This window comes from Corvus cornix, chromosome 3 (assembly GCF_000738735.6).
Source record: "Corvus cornix cornix isolate S_Up_H32 chromosome 3, ASM73873v5, whole genome shotgun sequence".
NCBI classification, from domain to species: Eukaryota; Metazoa; Chordata; class Aves; order Passeriformes; family Corvidae; genus Corvus; species Corvus cornix.
The window spans coordinates 2,039,986-2,054,735 of record NC_047056.1 but is presented as its reverse complement, the minus strand read 5'-3'; the positions used below and the strand labels follow the sequence as shown (position 1 = coordinate 2,054,735).

General features: G+C 40.5%; 1 protein-coding gene across 18 annotated transcripts in view; it reads left to right on the top strand.

Annotated features, from left to right (window-relative positions):
* Nucleotides 1–14,750, top strand: part of CCDC88A (coiled-coil domain containing 88A) — a 65,293-nt gene that overhangs the window by 33,241 nt on the left and 17,302 nt on the right. For 15 of the 18 annotated variants that reach the window (XM_039569952.1, XM_019287954.3, XM_019287948.3 and 12 more), the window contains 12 exons: nucleotides 519–656; nucleotides 2,764–3,834; nucleotides 4,268–4,395; nucleotides 7,247–7,388; nucleotides 7,972–8,148; nucleotides 8,656–8,817; nucleotides 11,123–11,400; nucleotides 11,587–11,730; nucleotides 12,262–12,448; nucleotides 12,801–12,946; nucleotides 13,622–13,714; nucleotides 13,915–14,129. In XM_039569952.1, the coding sequence (XP_039425886.1) occupies nucleotides 519–656; nucleotides 2,764–3,834; nucleotides 4,268–4,395; nucleotides 7,247–7,388; nucleotides 7,972–8,148; nucleotides 8,656–8,817; nucleotides 11,123–11,400; nucleotides 11,587–11,730; nucleotides 12,262–12,448; nucleotides 12,801–12,946; nucleotides 13,622–13,714; nucleotides 13,915–14,129 (2,881 nt within the window). The remainder of the gene's footprint in view (nucleotides 1–518; nucleotides 657–2,763; nucleotides 3,835–4,267; nucleotides 4,396–7,246; nucleotides 7,389–7,971; nucleotides 8,149–8,655; nucleotides 8,818–11,122; nucleotides 11,401–11,586; nucleotides 11,731–12,261; nucleotides 12,449–12,800; nucleotides 12,947–13,621; nucleotides 13,715–13,914; nucleotides 14,130–14,750) is intronic. The other 3 variants (XM_019287946.3, XM_019287951.3, XM_010402995.3) reach the window with 1 other exon arrangement.

Here is a 14,750-nt window from a genome sequence, read left to right as displayed (position 1 = left end):
TTCAGGTCAACTTGGTACAACTTAAATGTGACAGAAAAATCATGCCTTGGGTATTTTAAATATTAAAAAGTTTTGCTCTCTGCAAGTTGGAACCATTTGACAAAACAAACCCATATATTTAATTCCCAAGGAATCATCTTAATTATCTCTTGAAATAGTTAAGTGAGATCAAACAACATTCAACCTTCCTAAGTTAAAAGGGTCTTGGAGGAGCAATATAAATCTCACTAAAATGGAATTTTAAGAGAAAAAAAAGATGCTTGAGGAAATACCCAGAGCCTGAGAAAATCTGACCCTTTTTTTTAAAGTACTTTATAGATGCTGTGCTCTGAGCCAGGGAGAAAATTCTGGCAGGAGTAAATATATTCCCAGAAGAAATTAATGTTTCAATTAAAGATTAGAAATTTCTGTTTTATTCTTCCCCTTAAGCTTCTTTATTCATTTCTATGAGGGTGCCTTCAACCCAGCTAAGAGTGTCATTTTTAAGTACATTTCAAAACTTCTGTTTCTCTTCCCAGCTTGAAGAGCTGGAGAATGAAATTAGCCAAGAGAAACAAAGTCTTCAGAACAGTCAAAATCAGAGTAAAGATTTGATGAAAGAAAAAGCACAGCTTGAAAAGACACTTGAAGCACTTCGAGAGAACTCCGAGAGACAAGTGAGTAGCAGAACCAAAAGTTTTAATGCTGCTTTGTGCTCTGCTGGTCTCCTTTTGTAGGATTTTACAGACATAAAGGGATTGTAAATGTAGTGGATTTGCCAAAAGGACGTTTCTGCAGGAAAACAGCTTTTCTGAGAGCTGCAGCCAGTGAGAGACGTGACTCATTTCTGGCTGGGGTTTTGCTGGTGGGTTTAGAGCTTTGTGATGTTTCTAACGCTCCTGTGGCTTCCGTGGGCATCTGCTGGAGTTGCTTGGAGGGTGTAGCTCAGCCAGGAGAGAGAATTGGGAACTTTGGAGGGAAGCCAGACACCTCCCAGAGCAGGAGAAAGGTCCCAGGCAGCTGGGCAGTGCTTGGAGTAATGTTGGAGTATTGATGAGAATTCCAGCAGCCTCAGGTCCAGCTCCATAATCCTGCCTTGCACTGGGATGGGTTCCTGCTGTAATGCTGTAATCCTGCCTGGATTTATTTGTGGCTGCCAAAAACTGGCATCTGAATCTTGGTAAAGATGTACCTGATGGACACTGGCACCTTCTGAGGTGCCTGCAGAGCAGACAGGTGGAAGGCAGCCACCAGGAAAAAGAGTTCTGGAAGCTTCTGGAAATGCCAGATTTAGGAGTTGAGTGTTTCAGAATTAGAACTGCAGCTAGCTTTTATAAATTCTATTTATACCTCCTGATGACATTGCCATTTAGTTTAAGTACAGTACTTTGAAATACAGAGTATTGTATTTCAGGAGATGCTGAAGATGTTTTAAGGCCCTATTTAATCAGTAAATGAAATTCCAGAAGAAAGAAAAAGGGAGAGGAAAAAAAAAAAGGCTTGGCGTATAAGGTGTACTTTCATTTAAAGATACATATCTTGTTTTGGGACTGATATTTCAGTGAGACTAGTTCTGCTTAAAAATAACATGCTTAAGGGCTGATGGGTCAACAGCATCTTTCTTATCTCTTACAAATCCTGTGCTGACACTGGAATTAACTATAGGACGTTCATTTGATCTCATCCAAAACCATGGAGGCATTTGTCAGGATTTTTTGTGGAATTTGGATTATAGAAGCAGAATTCATGGAAAGTAATTCAGTGCTGTGCCAGGTGCCCCAGAGTTGTGTTTTTAGGCACCTGTTAATGAGTTTCTGGTGAATATTCCAGAGCAGTTTGTCATTGCTGGGAGCAGAGCTGGAGCTCTGTAATTAATAGTTCCATTCAGATTCCACTATGGAAGAACAGCCTATAATTTTCTCAGTCTGTTTTTCATTGCAAGCAGCACTTTTGCTTTTCTCCAAAACAGTTTATTGTTGAAACATCCCTTACACTGGGTTATTGGTGTACACTTAAATATTGATCCAAACAGTTTTACTGGATTTTGCTGTCTGGTGTTACTTGCCCAAATAATTCCTGATGATTTGGAGCAACCTAAAAAGTCAAGAAATACTAAAAATTAAGATGTGAGTTTTGCTCTTATCCTTGAGGTAGATCTGGAGAAATGTTTCCTAGGAAAATAATTCCAGTATGGTTTACTTTCTCTGAAGCTGGCTTGGAACAGAATATCCAAGGGTTCTTTTTAACTCAAAAATCAGTGTAACTTTGGTGTGTTTCTTCTCAATTTGTTGTTGACTGTGATCAGGATTCCCTCATATCCCACCCATCACCTCCACTTTTTCCAAATGAAATAAAGAGATTTTAGTGGTTCCCACACCTCCCTCCATCTCAGGTTTGGTTTAGAACTTGCCTGCAGCCCTGTTCCTTGTGGACACACAGCTCTGGAATTCACTGAGTATAAGAAAAAGCAATCTAAATACGGGTAAACACAAATGAAAATTAAATTGTCCTAAGAAATAGATAAAGCTTTGCTTGGATTTCTGCTTTATTCATTTGGGGTTTATGTTTATCTATTCATATTCAAGAGGAAGAGATTTGAAGATTTACGTTGTTGTCAAACTTGAAATAGTGTTTGTAATTCCTCACATAAATACTGGCAGAGTGAGAGGTTTTTTAACTTAAAATAAAAGGTAAATATATGATTAGTATCTTTTAGTTTATATATGAAAGCAGTTCCTTGTTGGCACATTGTTTATCACTTTACCTTTTTTCTACCCAAATAAGATTAAACTCTTGGAACAAGAAAATGAACACTTGAATCAAACTGTGGCTTCTCTAAGGCAGCGCTCCCAAATCAGTGCTGAGGCAAGAATGAAAGAAATTGAAAAGGAAAATAAAATCCTTCATGAGTCTATCAAAGAGACCAGCAGTAAGTTAAATAAGATTGAATTTGAAAAAAAACAAATCAGGAAAGAACTGGAACACTACAAAGAGAAAGGGGAGAGGGCAGAAGAATTAGAGAACGAGCTGCATCGTCTGGAGAAGGAAAATGAGTTATTACAGAAAAAAATCACCAACCTAAATATCACTTGTGAGAAGATCGAGGCCTTAGAACAAGAGAACTCTGACCTGGAGACGGAGAACAGAAAGCTGAAAAAAACCTTGGATAGCCTGAAAAACCTCACTTTTCAGTTAGAATCCTTAGAAAAGGAGAATTCCCAACTCGATGAAGAAAATTTAGAGTTACGAAGGACAATTGAATCCTTGAAGTGTACAAGCATTAAAGTGGCACAGTTACAATTAGAAAATAAGGAGCTGGAGAGTGAAAAGGAGCAACTCAAAAAAAGCCTTGAACTGATGAAAGCCTCTTTTAAGAAGACTGAACGCTTGGAAGTCAGTTACCAAGGCCTGGACACAGAAAACCAAAGGCTACAGAAAGCCCTGGAAAACAGCAATAAGAAGATTCAGCAATTAGAGAGCGAATTACAGGATTTAGAGTCTGAAAATCAGACCCTGCAAAAGAACTTGGAAGAGTTAAAAATCTCTAGTAAGCGCCTGGAGCAGTTGGAAAAGGAGAATAAGTTGTTAGAACAAGAGACTTCTCAACTGGAAAAGGATAAGAAACAGCTGGAAAAGGAAAACAAAAGGCTTCGACAGCAAGCAGAAATTAAAGATAGTACCTTAGAAGAAAATAATGTAAAAATCAGTAATCTGGAGAGGGAAAATAAATCTCTGTTTAAAGAAATTGTTGTATACAAAGAGTCGTGTCTGCGCCTGAAAGAACTGGAAAAGGAAAACAAGGAGCTGGTGAAAAGAGCAACCATTGATAAGAAAACCCTGGTCACTTTGAGAGAGGTAAACACAGAGGAGTTTCTGTTCCCATCATACTCTGTTTGTAATGTACAGAAATTATATCTGGGTTTCTGATTTGGGGACGTTTTTCTGCTTTAATCTGTGTACTGTTAACACCTTTATGCATTAGATAACCAAAATTTCTATAATCGTAGTCATGAAAAGGAAGAGTATCATGCTACTGGAACATTTCCCCTTCACTGTCATGTTCCAGACCAAATTTAAAGGGAAACTGTAAAAGAGAGAGCACAGAGAAATCATATTCTAGTTACAGTGTAATGTCTGATACAGCTGGAAGCTGACAACTGGAAGGAGAGTTGAACATGAATTATTGCAGTCATGTAAAGATAAAACGCCCTTGTCTCAGCCCTCCTGGAACTAAGACTACGTTGTTTTATTTCTCTGAAGATACTGACTGTAGTTTTTTCTGTGCAAGGACTTAGTGAATGAGAAGTTGAAGACACAACAGATGAACAATGATCTAGAAAAACTGGCCCACGAGCTTGAAAAAATTGGCTTGAACAAGGAGCGTCTCCTGCACGATGAGCAGAGCAGTGATGACAGGTGAGAATGGCAGGGCCTACCTGAGAGAGAGCACAAATGAGGGTCTTTTTTATTCATGAAGTGGTTTTGCAGACTGGTTCTGTGCATACTCTTAGATTTTTAAGGCACACTCGTAGACCCAAAATGGAACTTGATATTTTTGGAAATTAATTAGTTGATGTGCTATCACATTCAGCTGACTGTGACAGTGACTTGCCGCTTTTTGTTGCTAAGAGACTCATTGAAGTATGTCAGGAGATACAGTTAATTATAATTAAAATGTTTTATGCTCTAGTCAGCAGCAGCAACAGTAGCAGTAAAAGATAATGAGCTCAAAGTGTTGGGGTTTTTTTTTCTTTTTTGACTGCCTGTCTGATACAAATGGTTTTTGTCACATAGTGATTACCTTAAACTGCCTCACTCTTTCCTTGCAACCATTTCCTTCTAGTTCTTCCTTCCTAAAGGAAGCTGCATTCCCACTTTCCCTGTCTGGGAAGTATCCAGTGCTCCAGTGTCTCCAGAACTTGGTGGTGGCTCCATCATTCCTCCACACCTGCCATTGGAAAGCAGCTGCTGCCCTGACATCTGTTTCCTCTGCTGTATTTTCCTCCTCTGTCTTATCCTGCAGGGATTTAGGGAAAATTGGTGGCAGGAGCAAAGCAGACTGGTGTGGGCTTCTAGCCAAGCTTTACTTCCCGGTGCTGTTCTGCTGTCATGATCTGTCATGAGTATGGAGATTGATTTGGGGCTTTGTGTGTCCAAAGGAAACCAAGTAACACTTGGGGTTTGAATCCAGTTCCCCTTTCTTGCTGCCAGTGCTCTGTCATGGGGTGCTGCCAGAGTCCTGTGGGTGAATGTGTTACCTGCTCTTGGTTTCTGCTGGTGGCTTTCACCTGCATTTCTCAGCTCCCAGATGAGTTCAGGCAAAGTCCTCAGAACCTGGACTGGTTGGATTTCTTCTGATTTAAGCACTTCTGTGTCCCATACAGCACTTGATAAGCATTTGATATGTCCTTAGGTGAATATACCCAGCAAAAAACTACCAGTCCTTGATCCAAGGTGAAGCTTAAGCTTAGATGAAGCCCAAATGGAGCAACATTTAATCAAGTTCTAGGTTAGAAGTGGTTGGGCTCTGCTGCTGGCTTGAGCTACTTCCCAAGCTCCGTGTAGAGCTGGAGGACCATGAAAGGGCAGTAGTTATTTTCCATGTGAAAACTTGGGTTGGTTTGAAATTTTGCTGTGCCAGTATCCTGCTTTTCCATTGTTCTCAGCTTCTTCATTCATCCCAAAGACACCTGGATTGCTTTCCTTACATAACAATGCATAGGTGAGGCAGTAGCAGTTCTTTAACCAGGCCTGTAAAGAGGGCGTTTTCATTATAGGCAAAATTACTCCTCAGTGTGGGCAAAATTACTTCTTTCATCTGTCTCTGTCATTTTGATGATGGAAATTAAAAATGTACCACTTTCCTCCTCCTGGCTGGAAAGAGCTGCTTGTGGTTTTTAGTGAATGATCTTGGTAGCACTTCAGAGTGTTTTTATTGAGGTCTAAACTGGCCACGTTTTATGAGTTAACTTTGAAGTGTTTTCCATTTTCTCTTGCCTGCTGTCCTTGGACAAACAGATTTATGGATTTTGACTCTCAATCCAAAGTAACCCAGCTTGCAGTTATGTTACAAAATTTGTACCATCTTTCATTGTTCAAAATGAAAGTGGATATTGGATCTCTGCTATTATTCTTTTCCCTCCTTTGTTTTCTATAGAATTGTGTAGCTTTTCAGTAGCAGGAATTAGTTGTAGCCAAGTCTGTACTTCAGCTCAAGAAGGTGAAATACTGTATATTCTGCTAGTCATAAGTTGCCTACTCTTCTGTAAATCTTTGGGAATTAGTTGTCATATCTTAGAATCTCAGATTCTCATCCTGCTGCATGATGCTACTGGACAGCTTTCTGCTTATTAATTCTCTTCCCGTTGATCTTCTGCTCCAGTTCCTGACTGGATCTGATGCCACTGTCCATTCAGGAGTCTCCTGCAGTTTATTCCCTTCACTAAACTGATGGATCCTTCAGCAGCCAGGATTAGAAAGGGGGATATCAGTGGTTTGGTTTATTTTATCCAGCTGTGGGGCGGAGTGAGGTGTTCTCCAGATTCTGAGCCACACACAGGGACTGAACTGCTTAGAAGTGATTCATGATTTTGGTTTCAGTATTTCCCATAAAGGATGTGCAGTGCTAAATCAATACAGTTTAATCTGACCACTTCTCTCTCAAATTGACATTTTGGGGGGTTTTAGGTGCCCTGCAATATTGTGAATATGGTTAAAAATGGAAGCTTTGCACATCAAGGGTGGCAGCAGTCTTAAAATATCAGCAGCTGGGCTGAGTGAGCAATTTACACATTGATGCACCAAACGAGTGTGCACCTGCACAGTCCTGTGCTCCATCTCCTTCCCTGTCCTCCCCTTTGGAGCTGGCAGGAAATGGGAACTGATGAAAATCTTGCTCTCCAAACACTTCACATTCTAATTGAGTTCAGGTCCCCGCTGGATTCGCTGGAGTGGAGCCAGAAGGAGGAGTGCAGGCACCACTCACTAATGATGCAGAGAAGCTCAGCAGCCCCCTGGTGTGCCTGAACGGGCCGATTTCTGTGTCTGACATGTTTTAGAAGAATGAAGGAGTCAAAAATGGTTTTGACAACATCTTCTGGTTATTTTTGACATAGGACTTGCTGGGGATGCTGAGGTGTCTTCGTACTTTTGTCTACAGCACTCAGGGATTTTTGAATGTAGCTATGAGACTGTTCTAGAGCATTTTAGAATTTAAATACCTCGAATAGTTATTTGAAATACTGACTCTTTTTTTGTTGTTCGCCAGTAGGTACAAGCTTTTGGAGTCCAAATTAGAGTCCACGCTCAAGAAGTCTCTGGAAATAAAAGAAGAAAAAATTGCTGCTTTGGAGGCTCGTCTGGAAGAATCAACAAATCTAAACCAGCAGCTGCGTCAGGAACTGAAAACAGTAAGGAAAAGGACATTTTTCTGTAAGGTTAAATGACTCCTATATGAGCTGTTGTTACTTCTACACTTTTTGGGTAAGACAGCCAAAAATGGCCATCGTTCAGGTGCCAGAAAGCAGGACAAAGGTGTGAATGCTTTTAAGACTGTGTTGACATCACTCAGTTGTTGAGTTTATTCACTGGCCATGAAAACATCAGCTGGATAAATCACCTGGAGTCGATTTGATTTGGGATGTCATTTCCAGTTAGGTTTTCTGGCCTACCTTGAACAGCCTGAGTAGATTGGTTAAAAAAGGAAATAAATCACCTTGCTTTAGAATTTTAGTATAACAGTTGGGGGATACAGTTGAAAGCACTGAAATAAAATAGAAAATAGAGGTCTCCTGTTTGTTGGGGTTAAACTGTCCATGCCCATAAATAATTTGTACCTCATCTCTCCAAATATGTACGAAAAACAGGTTTACAAATTCAGTAACAGCACTTCTGTTCTTTGAGAAGGGGCATGGTCAGGTGATTAATTAGTAAATTATGACATACAAAATGGAAAATTCTAAACCTAACTTAAGTTGTCCTAAATAATTCCAGGTGAAGAAGAACTATGAAGCTCTCAAGCAAAGACAAGAAGAGGAAAGGATGGTTCAGAATTCTCCTCCAAGAAGCGGAGAAGAAAATCAGTCTGTCAATAAGTGGGAGAAGGAAAATCAGGAGACTACTAGAGAATTATTGAAAGTTAAAGATAGATTAATCGAGGTGGAAAGGAATGTAAGATATATTTTAAATATTATTCTGGTGGTAATTATTTGTGGTGAGCTGTTCCAGTAATGCAAATGAGGGTGCTGTTGAGACACTTTAATTTATCACCTCGTTTCCATCCCAGGCAGAATCTGAATTAAATACTGTGCATGTAGCAGCTGGATTCTGCTCTGTGGGATGCCATAAAGCACTTGACAGGCATTTAAAAAGGAAATGTGAAAACATGAATTTGCCCTTTTGAATCCACAGCTCTCTCTCAAATCCCTGTTCTGTAATCCCTGTTTACATGAGTCCTGGAGGTTTCTCTCCTGTTTCTCCATAGGTGCCATATCCATTACCTGTTTTTCCAGTGATAAATCCCCCCAAAGGTTGTTACTTTGTTCTGCAGTTTTATCCCACCCTGTAAATCTCTGCACAGTCCTGCTGCTTTGTATGGTCTGGAAAACACTTCTGTTTTATCTTGGAGTTCCTGGAGCAACTGTGAACTGAGGTTTTGTGTGGTTTTAAACCCCCCAGAACGCAACGCTGCAGGCAGAGAAGCAGGCGCTGAAAACGCAGCTCAAGCAGCTCGAGACACAGAACAACAATCTGCAGGCCCAGATCCTGGCCCTGCAGAGACAGACTGTGTCCCTGCAGGAGCAAAACACAACTCTGCAAACTCAGAATGCCAAGCTGCAGGTAATGCTTCCTTAGTTTGCTTTCAAAAATAAAATTAAAGGGTTTTTTTCCAAAGGAAAACTTAAAATACATCTTCATCGTTGGCTTTAAAATCCCATTTTGCTTCCTGGAGAGACATGGGAAAGAAGGTGATGTGAAAATAATCTGCACTCAGCAATCAAGTAATGGTTTGTTTGCTGATGGAAAATTACATTTTTAGAAATTGGTTTAAATCCTTTGTCCAGTGTAAAATCTTGATTTTATACTTAGAGTAGATTCTCTTATCCAGCATTCCAAGATTACTTGGGTCTTTTACTGTATTTATACATGTAAATTAGGTCAGGGAAGTAGTGTGTGCAGCCATATTCTAGTAAATTTTATCTATTTTTTATAAATATCTAAAAAGAAAAGTAAAGCCATACCTAAAAGGAAAATCAAGATACTTAAATACAGAAGATTTTAAAAAAACAAAAGGAAGTGGAAAGCTACATAAATATGTGAAGACATGAATTTAGATAATTGAGAGGCAGAGTGTCTTGCAGCTCTTCTGGCCAAAATTCGGGTGTTGTCCTTATATTTTACAGGGTTATTAAATATGTATCTTTTTCTTTAAAAACGAAATATTCTTGTCAATGGATTTAATGCTTTTTGGAGTTCCAAGAATCAAAACTCCTTCAAGGGGGAATAAAAACCCCACAATGCAGCAGAAATAGTAAAGAGTGTCAGAAAGGATGGAGGGTTGATGGAAATCCGAGTGTCAAGGACTGTTTAAATGAAACAAGTAATGCATTTGGTGGATGCCTGGAGTCTCCTCCTGGCTCTTCCTGAAAAGCAGAACATTGTTGTTCCACGGATGCACTTTCTGCTGCCAAGCTGAAATGTCAGTAGTGCACAGCACTCCTGATAAAACGGGACATTGGTGCACACCCTGTGCCTCCTCTGGTTGTTAAAAACCAGTGGATATGACATGGAAATAGCCTGTTTAACCAGATGAGAGTGGATTGCTGGGATTCAGAGCTCTCTGAGTACTCTTGTAATTCCATTCATTAAAAAACAGAGGAATATCTCTGTAGTTCCTTTTTTGCCTAATGCCCAGCAGCACAGGCCTTTCCTCTCTGGCAAGACAGTTCTCCATGAGCTGTAAATCCAAGTGGAAGTTGAAATATGTTCAGGAAAATCAAGAGCGATGAACTGTTGGCTAAATCTGAAGCGCAGACTAAGCTGCTCTACCTAGACTGTGCCAAAACTGTTCCTGGGCAACTAATTCTTCTCTTCCTCCTGATAGCCATAAGGAGCAGCCAGAGAGAGGAAAGGATGTCTGAAAGGGTAACTGGGAATTCTGACCTAACCAAACTCAGGATTCAGCCTGGGAAGTTTCCCAGCACACCCATGCCATCAGACATGACTTCATTTCCAGTGAAAGGTTCAGCTTTCTCATGTGTAACAAAGAGCGCTGCAGTTCCAGCAGGAAGGGATTTGTTCCCTGGTAACAGCAGGAACTGGAGTGAGAGATGGAATTTTCTTTCCGTAATAGATATCCCGAGGGTATTAGAAGCCTCTGTAGTTTGTGGTTTTCATCTCTTGAACAGGAAAGAGAAGGAGACTGGTACAGGTCAGGTGACAAGCACCAATTCTTAAGGATATCCAAGGATTCAATTTGGTAATCTCTCCAGAGGCACAAAAAGTGAAGTTCTTGGTTGTTTGGGGCTTTTTAAAATTGTCTAATGGTGAAGGCTTTGGTGTACTAATACACATTAATACTGTTCTGAGATAGTTGTTGGAGAACTGGTGCTGTTCCACGAAGAGCACAGAACAGAACATGCGTAGTTCCTTCCAGGTGCTATTATATATCTCCCTCTCTGTGTTAAATGGATGCTCCTGTTGGAACTCTCATTGTAAAGGAATGTGTGGATACCATGAAGATTTTATGGTGACAGCACAGAATTTTTAAAAATAGAGATCTCCATGCCAGTGTGAAAGTTCCTTTTATTTTAGTCATGTCACAGATTTTGCTTTTATTAGCATCACTGGGGATCCATTTCTCCAAGGTATCTTGATGCTAGAGGAAAGTGGCCCTGTCAGCAAGATAACACTTTAACAGATGTTGAAAGGTAAATAATGGTTTGATCCATCCCTGTCAATTTAATCACACGCTTCAATGCTTTCTGCTAAAAAACTCTCGTGGAACGTTTTGAATTGGAGCTGTCTCCTGGGATGTAAGAAAAAGTTGTCAATGGAACAACCAGAAGGTCGTGAAGGGTTCAACCCAAGAAATCTTCAAATGGGAGATAAAATAACCCGGGCTGTGCAATGTTCCTGGCTGCAGGTTGAGAATTCCACGCTGAATTCCCAGAGCACCTCGCTGATGAACCAGAACGCGCAGCTGCTGATCCAGCAGTCGGCCCTGGAGAATGAGAACGAGTGCGTGCTGAAGGAGCGCGAGGACCTCAAGGGGCTCTACGAGGCCCTGCTCAAGGACCACGAGCGCCTGGAGCAGCTGCACGAGCGCCAGGCAGCCGAGTACGAGTCCCTCATCGCCAAGCACGGCAGCCTCAAGTCTGCTCACAAAAACCTGGAGGTGGAGCACAAGGACTTGGAGGATAGGTAAATACTCAGGGAAGTGAGTCTGCCCTTCAGCAAAAGCTGCTGTCTAATGAAATGACAGAATGAATAAAATCAGCATCACTTAATCACTAAGATTTAAAACTTTGACAGAGGCCATTTCATCAAAATTCCCTTTTTTTTTTGTCATTCCACAAAAAGGAGTGTAAGTACTGTCTTCCTCTGCAGGTACAATCAACTGCTGAAACAGAAGGTGCAGCTGGAAGAACTGGAGAAAGTTCTCAAGACAGAGCAGGACAAAATGCTGCAGCAAAGTGAGAAACATGAAACTGTGGCAGCAGAATATAAAAAGCTTCGGGATGAAAATGAAAGGTAAAGAGAACTCTGGCACCTGAGCACCTGCCAGCGCAGCCTGACCAAGTGCTGTGTTCCTTCACATTTCTTAACATCTAATGCTGCTATTCCAAATACCCGTGATCCCAGAAAAATAATCATTATATCCTGAGGGGACATGTGGGACAAAAGGACATGGCAGGGCCCAGGAGGGACAAATAGGGAATGGGTATTTGTAGCCTCCATGATTGCCAAAGTTTGGGCCATTCCTATTTTGTGTTGTCAAGAAATCCTGGCTGTTTTGTAAGATTCTTTTGTTCTGAAAAGTGGCATCTTAAAACTAGTTATGATGTAGAGATACTCCTTTGTATTTAAATATACAGAGAACAGTGCTTGGCTCAAAGGCCAGTTTCCTTCTCAAAGGAAAATGAGGCTGGGATAACTTACAGTGTGTGATAGTAAGGAATTGGTATATGTATTTCATGGAGTAGTTGGAAATGTCCTGTTTCAGAGGGAGTGTGGGTAACAAACTCATTTCCAGCACTCTCTGATGCTGTCTTTGCATCCCAGGCTCACTCACACGTACAGTCAGCTCCTGAGGGAAAATGAAGTACTCCAGACTGACCACAAGAATCTGAAAACATTATTGAACAATTCCAAACTGGAACAAACACGGTTGGAAGCCGAGTTTTCCAAACTCAAAGAACAGTACCAGCAACTGGATATTACATCAACAAAACTAAATAATCAGTGTGAGGTATGTGGGGATTCTGGATGGATCATAGGAATATTTATATCACTGTATTTATAGGTTTATAAAATCATATGAAGAGCTGGAGAATCAGTTTACAGATAATGAAGTGGATCCAGAGGCTAATTAATTTGCCTGCTCTACAGGCAATACAAAATTTCAGGCTCATATTAGGGAAACCGGTTTAAATTATTTAAAGCATCAAAGAGGCTTTTATCAATTGATTCGTGATTTAATTTTGGGTTTGATTTGACTCTCTGAATCCCTCTGTAGACCTAAATTTTCTTGATAATCTCATTATCTGTATGTAAAATACACTCACATATAAGTGCATGGGCAATTTAACCTGTTTTAACAGCTGCTCAGCCAGCTTAAAGGAAACCTGGAGGAGGAGAACAGACACCTGCTGGATCAAATCCAAACTTTAATGCTGCAGAACAGAACACTACTGGAGCAAAACATGGAAAGCAAGGATCTCTTCCATGTGGAGCAAAGGCAATACATGTGAGTTGTGACAACAATGGAATCACTGTGATGAGGGCAATTAGGACCCCAATACTCGTATTTTTAAACAAAGCTGTTATATATAGAATCTAACACGTGTGCTGCTTCTGAAATGTTTCTTTTTAAAATAAGAATTCCAGTAACAAATGTAAAGCAGATAATTCAGTATCAACATTATATTTGTAGTTGTAAAGGATCAGTACAACTGTGTTCATTATTGATGATGCAAATAAGGAATAAAAACGATATTTATTCCTCATTCTACTACTGGCAAAGTTTAGATTTGTAATCACTGTATTTGTAGGTTCATACATTCATACATGAATCTACATCAACTGAAGATTAATTTGTAGATTTGTAATCAATTTCTTTAGTGGACTCGAGAGAAGGGAAGAGAAAATGTGCTTGTCTAAATGATAGAGCACTTTATTTTAAAAGGAGAAATATGTAATAAAGGCAAATGGAATTTTTTTCAATTTTATATCATGAAGTTAAGCCTAAGGCTGATTGATTGTTTGCTGTATCTCTTGTTTTTTTCAATAAGAAACACGTGCTGTGTAAGAATTCCTCACAAAAGGTGACAATTTTCAGATAACAGATTCCCAGAGGAACGTGCTGCCCACGCATTGTGTATACGTTTTTGAGGCATAAATTATCATTAATTTCTGTTTGCAGTGACAAACTAAATGAATTGAGGCGCCAGAAGGAGAAACTGGAGGAGAAGATAATGGATCAGTATAAATTTTATGAGCCATCTCCACCACGAAGGTACTGATGAACATGATGTAAAAATCAAGCACAGCTCTAAAGCATGACAGACGTGTTCTGTTCTGTTCCCACTGAACATCGAGATTCTGTGACATTCATGGGATCAGAATCAAGTCTGTGTCTTGCATAAAAATTAGGAGAATCTGCAGGCCTAACAGTGTGTTATAAATGCAGTGAATGTGCTGTGTTATTGGTGACAGAAGGGGCAACTGGATCACCCTGAAGATGAGGAAGCTGATCAAGTCCAAGAAGGACGGGAACCGCGAGCGCCTCAAGTCAGTGACGCTGACGCCCACGCGCTCCGAGTCCAGCGAGGGCTTCCTGCAGCTGCCCCACCAGGACAGCCAGGACAGCTCCTCCGTGGGCTCCAACTCCCTGGAGGACGGGCAGACCCTGGGCACCAAAAAGAGTAGTAGTGAGTACTGCAAACCACTTCATTCCGTGAATAAACCTTGGCTAAATGTTGGAAAAGACTGCGTATTCTGGAGGATTTGTAAAGATCGTTTTTAAGTCTGTAGGAATGAAGCCTGGATTAATTTATTAAGGACAGAACTTGTTGCAAACTCCCTGAAGTGTTTGGGCAGAACTAGTTTTGAGCATTTCTGTTTCACCATGTAAATGTTGAAGTACACTCACAGTGCCTGGGTAAGATGAAGCAGGCACTGGTACTGGGTCAGATGAGCAGGATTTGGGATAGAATGTCAGATGTCATCTCTAGGACCCTTTTTGTTTCTCCCTCTTGTCCCAGCATGACTCTTTCCCCTTGTCTTGGAAGTGTTTTCCAAGCTGTGGCTGTGCTAACATCCTTGAGTTGCTAAAAACACCTTCTGTCTGAAGGTGTTCCCCCAGCATCTCACAAAACCAGCGATGAAATTTGGATATGCAACAAGAAGTGTTAATGCAGAGACATAACCTGTTAAAAAGATGGGAATTGCTACTGATCCTGAAATTGGAGTGAAGTAGCTGAGAGGGAGAATGAGGACTTATAAAAGTGTGATTAGATGGAATATTCCAGGCACAATTTGCTGACCTTGAA